Here is a 12323-nt window from a genome sequence, read left to right as displayed (position 1 = left end):
AATATATATATATATATATATATATATATATATATTATGGTCTGAGTGTGTCTCTTGAATCTGACTCTCTTGGTGCAAGGACAGACAATGTGAGTTCTCCTTAACAGAAAAGAGAAAAGCACCGTCTGAGTGTTTCCTTCAGTGTGGAAACGCGGGCTCTCGAGCTGTGCAGGTACTGACACAGCGTCAGTGTTCAGTGAAGTGCAAATCAGCAATCAGAGTCTGTCTCGAGGTTGAGGATGTTTAACATCTGAAGGAGGGCTGTGTATTCACCTCCTCCACCCACCGACCTCCATCAGTGCAATCAGAAGCTCACGGCTCAAGTCTCCGATGAGCTGAATGGACATGCTCGCTCTGCAGAGCATGCACGTGTCAGCTCTCTCACCTGTACTGCTCCAGGAGCTGCACGGCCTGGTGCTCCTGTGGGTGCCTCCTCATGTGGCTCTTCAAACTGTTCATGTTGGTGGTGGCAAAATCACAGCTGCAACACCTGGCAGGTGAGGACAAAACAAACAAACATGGAGATCAAGAAGCTCCTTCAACAAGCTGCCTCTTCAACTTCTGTAGCTTCTTTGTGCTGCAGCCTGGAGGGAGGAAATGGATTTACAGCCAAACAGAGGAAATTGCCACTTTAAGAAAAGAACGAATGTTTTCTTCCTCGTAGCGCTGTGGATGCTGCGGTCGGAAGATGAAACCGGCTTTGTAGTCGTTTAGAGGCGAATACTGCTCAAGGTCTGCACACAGAGGCTACACTCAACTCGCCGCCGTTCGCTCTGCATTCAAATAAAGTTGCAGAGAAAACAGAGGATTGCACTTCATGATGTGAGCGTTACTGCGGCAGAATACCAAGAAGACTCTTCAACCGAACAGAAGATTGTTTCTCCATGAAGAGGAACGGGGAGCGGACACGTCTGTGCAGATCACGATGCTTCGTTACGTCGAACGTTCTGGTTCTGGGACATTTTAAATACAGACGCCAGCTTAATGAGACGATATCAACGAGTCAGACACCTGAAGACCTTTCAACTGTGATGGAAAGGCAGGTCAACTCCTCTCAGTGATGGAGAACAATCTTTGGTGCATTTTTTCAGATGTGAACTTCTGCACTCTACATCGAGTCTGCGGCTCGAACAGATGGATAAATATGAACGTTTGTCCAGTCAGCAGTTTTTACGTTTGTCCTGATGTTAAGTTATTGACGTTTGAAGTGCTAACAGAGTGATCAGTGTTAGCATAGAAAGCCTTCAGGGGCCGTTCCCTCTAATTCCACTCATTACACATCGTAATGTCTTATTAAGTATTACACGAGTGTTTGATGTTGCTGCTCTCCTCTCACAGCTGCTGCTGCTGCGCACCAGTTTGTTTATCCTGTTGGACGTCATCCGTCTGCAGCTCACGAGGAGACAACAATCACGCTCGGGTTGATTCCTGTCTGTGGTTAATGTTACAACGTCAGGCGCTGCGAGCACATTTAAACGAATCACACACTTCATGTTCACGGGGGAAAAGAAAGTCTTTGCTTAGTCGAGGCATCCATGTCAAGACCAAACGAGCCGAGGCCAGAGTGCTTGAGACAAAACCAAGACCGTAAATATCGTGTCAGAAATTCAGCTCTTGTGTTCAGGGCGCGAGGAGGCGGGACGGCTTTAGCTGTAAGCAGCAGAGGATCCAAACTCTAACTATGAATTATTATCATGTTATTTTAGAGAGGCTGCAGCAGTCACTATTTAAAATCTGGAATCCGTCCGGTCCGAGACCGAGACAAGACCCAGTAAAGATGCTTCCTGTTTTGAGACTTCACCTACTTGAAAAAGCGGTTTGGATTTCACGTATTACAACATCTATACAACTTTTCTGCCCACAAAGAAAATGGACCTGTTATTGACATATCCTGCTGAAATAATCACACCTCCTTATTTCCTGCCTTTACACAGTCCTATCAGCAAAAGAACAGCGATTACTCTAAGTGCCACCTGACCTTTCCACGTCAGAGAAGATTGTGATTTTTACGTTTATTTTTGTACATGGAGACTCGAGAGCTCAGACGGCAGCAAACTGACTTGAACAGCTGGATGAGTCCACACCTCATAGTGAGGAGAAGAGAAAGAGAGAGAGAGCACATACAGGTGTGTACTGCCATCTGCTGCACCGTTCTGAAATGACAAGAGGAACCAGCACATTGAGGAAAAGGCTTGTTTGGATGTGCAGCCTCTGATTGGTCAGCTCAGTATGCCTGAGCTGAAAATGCAAAACTCACTGAGCACTAAAAAGTGAAACATTAAAGCTGGTGTCAAGGCTTGAATCCCCCCCACTGGGGATCAATAAAGGATTCTCAGATACATATTCTATTCATGTTACAGGGTTTGTTTATCTTTTAATGCTCTGCAAAGACCGATATCTGAGGGTCCGCTGAGTCCAGCAGCACGTAGCACCAAAAACAGACAAATAAATAAATAAAGAGACAAGTTAAATAAAGATTTATACTGCAGATAAAAACAGCAGGTTATTCATTCTTCTACGATATGAGGCTCTGTTGTTGTTTCAGAAACAGTCCTGACTGAAGGACATCGTTAACGTCACAGTTCAGTTACTAAACTGAAATCCTGATTCGATGTCGTCATCGTCAACATCAATGCACTGAACTTGACACACACACACACACACACACACACAAACACACAGTCGAGCTTTCACTGAACCCAGGAGCTCCTCAAACGGCACCACAGCAAACTCTCAACTTCTCGTCCGTCTGGCAGAGTTCAGGGTTTCAACCCATCGATTCTTTATGTAGTTCATTAAAAAGGTTTGTTGTTGTTTTAAACGTCTTTTAACCTCAGTGTTTTCTGTAAGAAGATTTCTAATTGTTCCATTTGGTTTGCACTTTGTCAAGCTGTCTGATACAAACGGATCAAGCCGCTCAGGTGTGACTGCACCTGTAGATGTTTAGTAACTCACCGGTAAGGTTTGTCAGAGTTATGGATCCGCCGGTGGTTCCTCACGCCGACATACGTGGAGCTGGTGTAGTCGCACACGTCACACTTATACATCCTCTGTGATCCACATTCTGTGAAAGAAGAGACCGGAGCGTGAACACCAACGCAGTCATCATGTGGTAATCTGATGAGCAGAGTAAAGTCTGACCTTCGTCTGTGACCCTGTCGGCGTCCTCCATCACGGCCACCGTGTCGTGAATGGGAGTGTGAGCGGCCATGTCGCTGCTGAAGCTGTGATGTTCCCTCTCATGACTTCTTAACTGGCTCTACGAAAGGACAAAACACAAACGCACACATTCTATTTAATAAGGCTGCTTTATGCGTTTGTTCTGATCTTCTCTTCAGACTTGACCCAACCTCAAGTTTTTAAACTACGCGTTACATAATCCACGTCCATCTAGCGTTTGTCCTGGGCGGAAAAGTGTCGCCTGTTGATGCGCATCCATCCTGTCTCTATGGCAACAGTCTAGCGACGACGTCCGCTGTATGATCGACGCTCCTCCGTTTATATTTGAGATCTTTTTTTTTATCCCAGCGGACACGGAGCAACGAGGATGTGGGTGCAAAAAATAAAACCGCGGACAATATCTTCTATTTTATTTATTTATTTATTTATTTTTAAAAAGAGCGGCGCCGACGTCAGCAGCTTCTTTCTGAAAGTGTAAAAACGTTTTTAAACGTGAGAGCTTGGAGCAGCTAAACAAACAGAAAGGTGGCGTGCTGAGCTTTTTTCTCCAGGCGACCGCCAGCTGCTGCAGACGCTCTCTCCTCGCTGAAAACAGATGGGGAAAAAAAAGAGAAGCAAGGTGGACATGAGGCCAAGGAGGCTTCTCTATCGCTGCACAAAACACATTTAAAGGTATCACAGATATGCAGACAGAAATAAAAACTGACTGACGTGCATTGGTAGTTTTTCCTCTGACACACTGACGTCACTTCACGCAGCATCATATCAGCTCGCCTTCACCCCGTACAGCTGGAAACTTTCTCACAACTAACTTTTAAATCTGCTGGATAACACGATGAACTTGATGAAGGATGAATAATCTGAGCTGCAGATCGGCACTGGAGTCCCATGATAGCAGAATAATCAATACGTCTCTCCTCGGCCCGTTTCATCACACCGAGGCAAACTTTCACTGCAGCGCACTTTTCTGTCTCGTCTTTCACTTCACACGTCAGAATAAACTCGGCTGTTTAAAGAGTAAACTCACGTTTCTACTCGGAGCCTGATGCAAAAACTGTATCAGGATGTAAAGTTAGAAAAAAAAAAAACCTTCTTATGAGCAAATGCCAAAAATCTCTCCACAGAATAAACTCTGCATCAGCTCTCAGTCGACACTTTTCGTTGTAGATGAGATTCAGGATTAAACCACCGTCTGTTATCGTCTATTACAATGTGAATTAAATATCCCAGAAATCTAATTATTTAATTGCTTCAATTAGAAAAATGACTCACATTTAGCAGCCCTTTATCATTTATTTGGATTACGCCCCCCACTGGTCAAAGATATGCATGACTTTATATTTGCATGCTTTTGAACTGCGGGGTGAAAGCCGGGCTGGGAGCCGTGGAGCAGGCTCAGAATAGTGAGGCCATGATGGGCTGATCGAGGTGTATGCGTGCACTAGTGAATCATAACGTGCATTATCGAGGTTCGACTTCGAGATATGTGACGATTTCAGTTGGACATGTTGATGTGTGTTTTAGTCGTTCCAGTGAGAGTGAGTGACGATTCACTGTGAAATCTGTTCCTGTGCTGTTTGACCTTTTCAAGAGTTGAAATTAAATAAGCGATTTGCAACCTGTTAGAGATTCAACCTGTTCGAGCCGGATTTACAAGTTAAGAGTTCTTGTTCTGTTCTGCTTTTTATAATTTCAACTGATCAGATAAAAAGTAAACGTAGCCAAATATGTTGCAAACTTTAACACAATGGTACGGCTGATGTTGCGTTTGCAGAAAAGATCAGCAGAAAGAATGTGTATAAACGCAGCGTTACATCCACTTTGTAAAACGAGTGAGAAAAGTGACGCCGCCTTGGAGAGCCCGCCCCGCCTTCTCGTATTCCTACACGGGCGACAAAGAGGAAGGCAGGACACCGGGGTAAGAACGGCACTCCTTCGCGCGGCGTCCTTTTGTGGGCGGCTATGACACTCCGATAGGAAACAACTGAATCAAGCGGATTTTCTCGCCGTGGCCAGCTCGTGCTGCGTGCTGTTAGGAGACACGCAGCAGACTCTTAAACTGAGTATTATTGAATGATCCCAGCACAGCGTGTTAGCATCTCCTCACCTTGTAGTGGAAAGCTTCTGGGCACAGCTTGCACTGGTACATCCTGGTCTTGCAGTGGTGGATCATGTGACTCTCCAGGTCCTTACTGTCCGAGGCGATGTGCTCACAGATGGGACACTGGTACGGCTGTCTCTGCCTGTGCACCCGTAGGTGCTGTTTGATGTAGCCCTTATTGCCACTGCTGTAGCGACACAAGCGGCACCGATACGGCCGTTCACTGCCGGGGATGTAGTCCACCAGACCGCCATCGGACGAAGCCACCAAGCCTTCCATTCCTGGGATGGTGATGAAACCGGCAGCTGCGGCCCCTGAGACCACGCCGCTGACGTTTCCATTTTGGAATTGAGCGTTGTCCTGGAGCTCTTTCAAGATGTCCTCATCCGAGGCGTTCTGGTCTGAGCGCTCTCGGAGTCTCTCGATGACGGTGAGGAGCGACAGGCTGATGCCGGCTTTGGCTGCAGGGCTCTCCTCGTCTCCCTCTCCCAGACCCAGAGACCCCAGGTCGTCTTCTTTTCCTTTGCCGTGCAGCTTCAGGTCCAACAGAGCTGCTGTCGTCCCCACGTCAGATATCTTGGGTCCGTCTGCAGTCACCTCTAGGAGTTTCTGGCACTGTGTCTGGGTTGTAATACTTTTCAGATTTACTTTGGCACTTGAGGTGGGGAGCTCGGGGGTCCTCATGGGCATCGCCACCAGGGCCTCGGCAGCCAGAGAGTGCAGCCGCAGAGACTCCGAGTGGGTCCTCTTGCGGCCAGCTGGTGGGATGTTTTCATCCCGAGGAGAATCGCTGCTCTTCGGGGCGGAGGTTAAAACATCAGCATCATTACTGGCGCTAAAGCCGACATCCACCTCTTCCTTTACAGGCACGCCGCCGTGCTGCTGCTGCTCGTCGTCCTCGGCGGCCAACAAGCTCGATTCCCTGTCCACATCCGGGTTGAGCAGGAGAGGGTTAGCTGCCATGACTGAATCCTCGGCTGAAGGAAGGCGCTCAACGATCACGTTGATGTGGCCAGCACTGTTTGGACTGCTGTTGATAATCTTCTGAGCGGATGACAGTAAGCTGTCCGTGGTCGAATTGTTGTCGTGGTGATTAACAACCTCCATGTCAGTCGTTACCTGGACCTCCACCAGGGGCTCCTCGGATGTCAGGTCTTTGAGAGGGTACACCCTCTCCTCTTCCTCAGTCTTTGGACTCTGACTCCGATGAGTCGGATTAGTCAACACTTCCGGGTTGCTCTCGAGCGCCACAGGAGAAGAGAAGAGCTGGAGCTTGAAGGCAGCGGGCAGGTTTTTCTCCTGAAGAACCGGAGACAGAACAACGACCTCCTCTCGGTTTGAACTGGCGTTCGCTGCAGCCGGGGCCTCTCTCTTCGCCGGAGCCTCGTCTTCGTCCTCAAAGATGGGGTAAGAGCAGTCGACCAAGCCGGCGTGCTTCCAGGCGTGGGTCTTGAGCATTCGCTGCTGGCTGCACACGTAGCTGCAGATCAAGCAGCGGTACAAGCCGTACTCCTCGTAGCTGTACCATTTCTTCTTCTGTGGTCGCTCTTTGGATTCCTCTGCCGAGCTTTTCATGAACTCTGTTTCGATATCGCCGCTCGCTGTCCAGTCCCCCTCCTGCTTTCTTAAAACCTCTTCCTTGTCCTCGCTGCAGGTGTCAGAGAGACTGGCGCTCAGGTTGCCGCCGTTGTCGAAGTGCGTGCTGACATGATGCTCGAGCTGCCTCTGGTCTCTGGAGGTGAAGCGACACTCGGAGCACATGAGGATGAGGTCGCTGTGCTGCTCGTTGTGCTGCTTGAGGTGCTCCTTGAGCAGGGGCAGCGTCTGCGAGAGATAGGGGCACAGGCTGCACTGGTAGCACGTCACGGTCCGCTTGTGCTCGCTGCTGATGGCGTTCTCAGCGACCTCTGTTACCACGGAGCTGATGTTGTTGTTGTTATTATCGCCTGACACCGTCGTGCCATCATCTGTGCTGACATCTAATCTAGCATCCACTACGCTGTCCTCCTCCTTACAGCTCTTCTTCATTTTTCTGAAGGGAGAGTCTGCTCTGCTTCCCCTCGTCCTCTCCCCACCGCCACCCTGCCCGCCTGCCCTGACGGCGTGTTGAAACGTCCGTTTCTGTCCTCCCAGCGTGCAGCGACGCTGCGGACGCTTCTCCACGATTTTGCTGAGCTTCTCAATGACCTGGATGAGAGAGTCTGCGGCTTGTTTCTGCGGACAGCTGTGGGACGCGTCCTCCACTGCGGCCTGCTGGGATTGCGTTTGGGGGGCGTGTCCCAGTACCGAGGCAGCGGAGGACGAAGAGGAGGCTGAGGAGGAGTGCGTGACGAGTACAGCCCCAGTGCTGACCTCCTCCATGACCTAGCAGAGAGGGAAACACAGAAACCAGTGTGTTAACAGATGTAAAATAAAAAATGTGAGTGTGACTTTAAATCAGCGGCGCTGGGGAAGCTTCCTGATTTTTTCATCTAAATTGTTTTATCTTGTCTCTACGGCGATGTCGTCTTCGGTCTGCTCCTGCTGCTAAATAAAATGAATCGGAGAATTTTAAATGGTCGCCAACTTTTAACTCGTACATTAATAATTACAGATTAAGAGTTTTATTCAGAGATGAATAGTGAATTTCTGTCTCTAGTTCTTAATATTTTCCACTTTGTCCTGTCTTAGATTTTCAGAGGAGTTTTTAACCGGATATAAAATAGACTCAAATAAATACTGGTGGATTATTGACAAGGTTAACGTCACTATAAGTAAAACTTTGAGGGCACTACGCTGCAGCCACAGGCAGGTACCGGCACGCTGAAGAAACACACTTTATCTTTGCAAGTTTTCCACAACAAAGATTCACAACAGGTGATACGTCAGACTGTTCAAAGACAGCAGGGGACATTTGAGTCCTACTCAAACAAGTCAGGGTCCCGCTTGATGATTCACACATTTTATTAGACCAACACGATGGATCGATCCCTGGATTTGAGTAAATCAAATATTTTCATTGTACATTTTTTTTTTGTATCTTCCATTGCTGTAAATAAGTCATATTTATCTAAATAGATTTGAAAGTGCTCCAGATGAGGGATGAATGAGATTGTGATATTTTTTCTGTCTGCGAGAAATATGAAACAATACAGGAAGTTATTCCAAACAAATGCAGTGAGTTTCTAGAGGCATAAATCAGGTCAATAACAAATCAGTGTTTCAGTCGGGATTCGTAATAATGGCCTTTAAGTCTATTTTAACTTCGGCAAGAACTACATGAGAAACATGATGTGAAATGAATGTTTGCATCCAAACACAAGCTAATAAAGTAAGTTTCCTTTTTCACAGGAACGGAAACTTGTGGCTGTATAAATGTCTGTAATCCGAGGGCTCAGCGTGTGATTAACAGTTTAGCCCTTTGTGTGTATTATGTGTTAAAAAGAGAGGATTGAGCCTGATAATCTGGCTTTCTACGTTGCAGACTTTTCAGCCAATGTTATCATCAGATCAGCGTTTAGATCAGTATGTAGTATGAAACTAAATGTGTTGAAAAATGAAACGATGGCACTTCGCCTCTACCAAAAATAAGTGAAAGGATTAGTCATGTTTCTATTTTAAAGTCTCCGTTTACCCAGTCCAGTGAAAGGATCGACTGTTCAGTAGAGAAGGAAGTAAGCACCAGAGGACCCCCGTGATAACCCCTTCACGATAAGACCTTTCCTCTGCTGCTCAACAGAAAGCCTTGAGCTCAGGAGCAGCCATGTGCTTGTGTTTACAAACTAAAGCTCGAGGTTGAAATGGTCACAACAAATCCTTTGTGGTTTCAAAAAGAAAAAAATCCAAACACTTCACTAGTTCTCACTTTTCTGACCACATGAATCACCTTCCTCTTTCTCCTACTTCTGCATTAGTGGGATGTGCTTTCAAAAACAGTGGGAGGCATGCTTAGCCAAACTCTGCATAGTTTCCATGGCAACAAGCCTAGCGCGTATATAACTATGAATAATACAATTAACAGATATGGTCAAGTTTTATTAAACGTGTTGTTTCAAACATAGAAATGCACAGCTTAAAATAACATATGCTGATGTTTGTATGTTTCTGAGACAGCATCTTGGACCTTTTTCGTTTCGGGTTTTTTTCGATTCGGGTTTGAACGGAGCAGCAGCCTAACTTTAGTCAGCTAGCTATGTCAGGGTCTAAAAATAAGACACCCACTTTCTCTCCCCAGTGGGGAAAAAAGAGAAAAAGTTAAGAGAAAAAATAAACCACCTCACTGAAACACCGAATAAGTCCTGAAGCAAAGCTGCTAACATGCTACAGCCGCTAAAACGATAAAGAGGCGTTACCATGGTGACAAAAACGAACTTTAGCTAAAAGACACACGCGCACACACACACAGTTAGCTTCACAGCTTGCTGCCTGCTATGCAAACACACACACACACACACACACACACACACACGAGTCTCACACAGAGCTAGCAGAGGCTCACATGAACTCACAAGGACAATTTGATCACCGTGTCGGTAAATGAGTGACGGGGGAGCGCGTGGCAGTAACATCATAAAACACGTACTCACCGACACGTTTTAACCCCGACGGTCTTTGAACTCAACACATAAAAAAACACATTTGTTTTACTCGTTAGCCATTAAAAAAAAAGTGGCCTCCCTCCTGTCTCTCTCACTCTCTCTCTCTACCCCACATTGCAAAATGGCGAGCATGGAATACGAGTCACGTGACCTGGAGTTTTGGTCAGGTGACCAACGCGGATCGTTGATTGACAGATCGGCCTGCTGCTGATGCGGGGGCTTTAAGAGTGATATTTATAGACAAAATCACTGAGTGGATAAATAATAACATGGTTAAAGCATTTATTTATTTATTCATTTATTGAGTGTATGTATGTATATATTATTTAATGAGAATCATCAGTCTATGCACACCTTTACTGTAAAAAGCCTATTGTAAAACTCTACCTCAACACATCTGTCACATAATTAAATTTTTGTTAATGTTTACTTCAGCTCCATCTGCACTCCTCACAAATGCACTTTTGTCTTATTTAGTGTTTATTGTTGATATTTAATGTTGTACTTTGCACATGTAAGTGCACAGTTCCCAGAAGTTACATTCCTTGTGTGTGTGCAGCATACCTGGCCAATAAAGCTGATTCTGATTTTGAAATAGGACACTGCATATCAAACATATCGACAACATGCATAAATACATGCTGGAATTTCACTTTTTTTTGGTTTTGTTTTCCTGTCTTAAGCCTTAAATGTTTGTTAATTGCAGCGAATAGTGCCCCCCCCCCCCCCCCCCCAGCCATTAAAGTGATCAAAATGTGATGCAAAATCAAACTATAGTCTATAGTCTTAGACCTATAAGCACTACGCTTATAAAATGAATTTATTATTATTATTATTATTACATGTCACTGTTTAGCCTATAACAGAAGCAGTTTATACTCATATAATCACTATACACCACTGCCTATAGGATAGTTAAAATGTGAAAAATCTTCTTTTCAGATTTACACTCCCAGTCCTGAAATACTTTAAATTCATTGGGCTTTTTGTGCTAGACTATCTTCTGCAAGTCTGGGGTGCAGCTGTAAGACTGACCCTCTTAGTGTCCAGATTTTATTTGTGTTTTGTTTTGAATGACACAGGTGCAGAAGAGCCTCTCACACAGATATGATGTGTCAAAAAAAATGAGTGCGTTAAACATCATAAGGTGAAGTCGAGGGCAGGATAAGACTTATCATGTGTCTTTGTTTTCATACTTGAATTTTATCTTTGTGTGACATCTGGTTTAGGTTCATTGTCCTTACATACCTGAAAGAATTTCATGCTTTGCATTGTTTTCATTTAGCCTTGCCCCTCCGCCTATCCTTGTCAATACCTCCGGACCTCACTGTGGGAATCACTGCTGAACACAACAGCTATTTTCTTAAGACTGTTTTTACAGACAAAACACCAATTCCTCCTTTGAGACACGATTAAACATTAGAACATAAAACGAATTTATTGTCTCCCCACTTTTATTTCAGCCCCTTTTGCTAACTTAGGGGCCATCTTTGTTTTCAGAAACCCTTTATTGAAAACTCAAACTGCAGACTTTCAGTTCTTACACCCCAGAGTCGAAGCAAAGATGTGTTTTGAGTCCAAGTGCTCAGCTCAGCGTGTGTTGTGATTTCTCAGGGTGAAAATTATACCTCTGAACAAAATACATAAACCATATGAGAGGAAAATTAACTTTCTTTTTTTCATTTTGGTCTCCCATGCCTCATAGATTAAAAGATGCTCTTTCTGTAGACTTTGCTATTTAGCCTGGATATTTTCAGGCCAACCTTTCATCAGGCCTGCTGTACGTCTTTAAGGAAAGCTAAGTCTGGTAACAGAGGACACTCAAACTGTATGAAGCCAAATAATAAGATGACTTAGAGGTGTAAATGTGCTTATTGATAATGATAATAGGGATAAACTGTGACTTCTTTATAAGGTGTACTGGAAATAGTGACGACCTCAAGTGGAAGAGAGAGTATGGAAAAAATAGATTACTTAATTTTAATTTCTATGAAACAATGACGCCTAACTGAGTTAATATCATCATCTATGATCATCATGACTGAGTGTTCTGAGAGTTTTTACAATAAAAGACTGAAGTAGATCCCAGACGCACAGAAGACAGAGCTTAATTTCAGGGACATTGTTTACAGCTGATCACTACCCTCTAGTGGTCACTTCAAGACCTTGCATCTTAACCGACATACCAGGAGTGTGTGGCTGCACTCTCCTCACCCAGCTCTAACTCACTGACATGATGAACAGTGGGGACACGACAGTAACAGTCTGTAAAATATAAAACTCTGAAAAGTCTCTTATTTTTTATAAAGTTAAATGAGCATGCAAATTAGAGCTCAGTGTAAATTGCACATCCATCTCCAAACACAAAAAGTACAAAATGTGCAAACGTCCACGGATCATTTCCCAAAAAAGAGTGCAGTGTAAACTGTCCAGTGTGCATCAATGTAAAGCATTAAATCAGCTTC

The 12323-nt window shown here is 45.0% G+C and overlaps 1 protein-coding gene across 1 annotated transcript; it reads right to left on the bottom strand.

Moving 5' to 3' along the window:
- Positions 1 to 362: 362 nt before the first annotated feature.
- Positions 363 to 10054, bottom strand: znf507 (zinc finger protein 507). The gene is made up of 5 exons (XM_079338864.1): positions 9847 to 10054; positions 5288 to 7645; positions 3142 to 3259; positions 2956 to 3064; positions 363 to 490 (listed from the first exon to the last, which is right to left on the bottom strand). The coding sequence occupies exons 2-5, from the start codon at positions 7640 to 7642 to the stop codon at positions 382 to 384; spliced, it is 2691 nt and encodes an 896-aa protein (XP_079194990.1). The 5' UTR covers positions 7643 to 7645; positions 9847 to 10054; the 3' UTR covers positions 363 to 381.
- Between the last annotated feature and the right edge of the window lie 2269 nt (positions 10055 to 12323).

The sequence above is a fragment of the Symphodus melops genome, assembly GCF_947650265.1.
Source record: "Symphodus melops genome assembly, chromosome: 3".
Taxonomy (NCBI): Eukaryota; Metazoa; Chordata; class Actinopteri; order Labriformes; family Labridae; genus Symphodus; species Symphodus melops.
Note: the sequence above shows the minus strand (reverse complement) of the source record. Positions and strands in the feature narration are given on the sequence as shown.

Bases quoted from the DNA above. Each gene is read 5' to 3' on its own strand.
- znf507 (XM_079338864.1), bottom strand. From the start codon at position 7,642: ATGGAGGAGGTCAGCACTGGGGCTGTACTCGTCACGCACTCCTCCTCA. The intron at 3,260-5,287 runs GTGAGGAGATGC...GTCCTTTCGTAG, and splicing joins CAGAAGCTTTCCACTACAAG to AGCCAGTTAAGAAGTCATGA. The intron at 491-2,955 runs GTGAGTTACTAA...CTCACCTGCCAG, and splicing joins AACTCTGACAAACCTTACCG to GTGTTGCAGCTGTGATTTTG.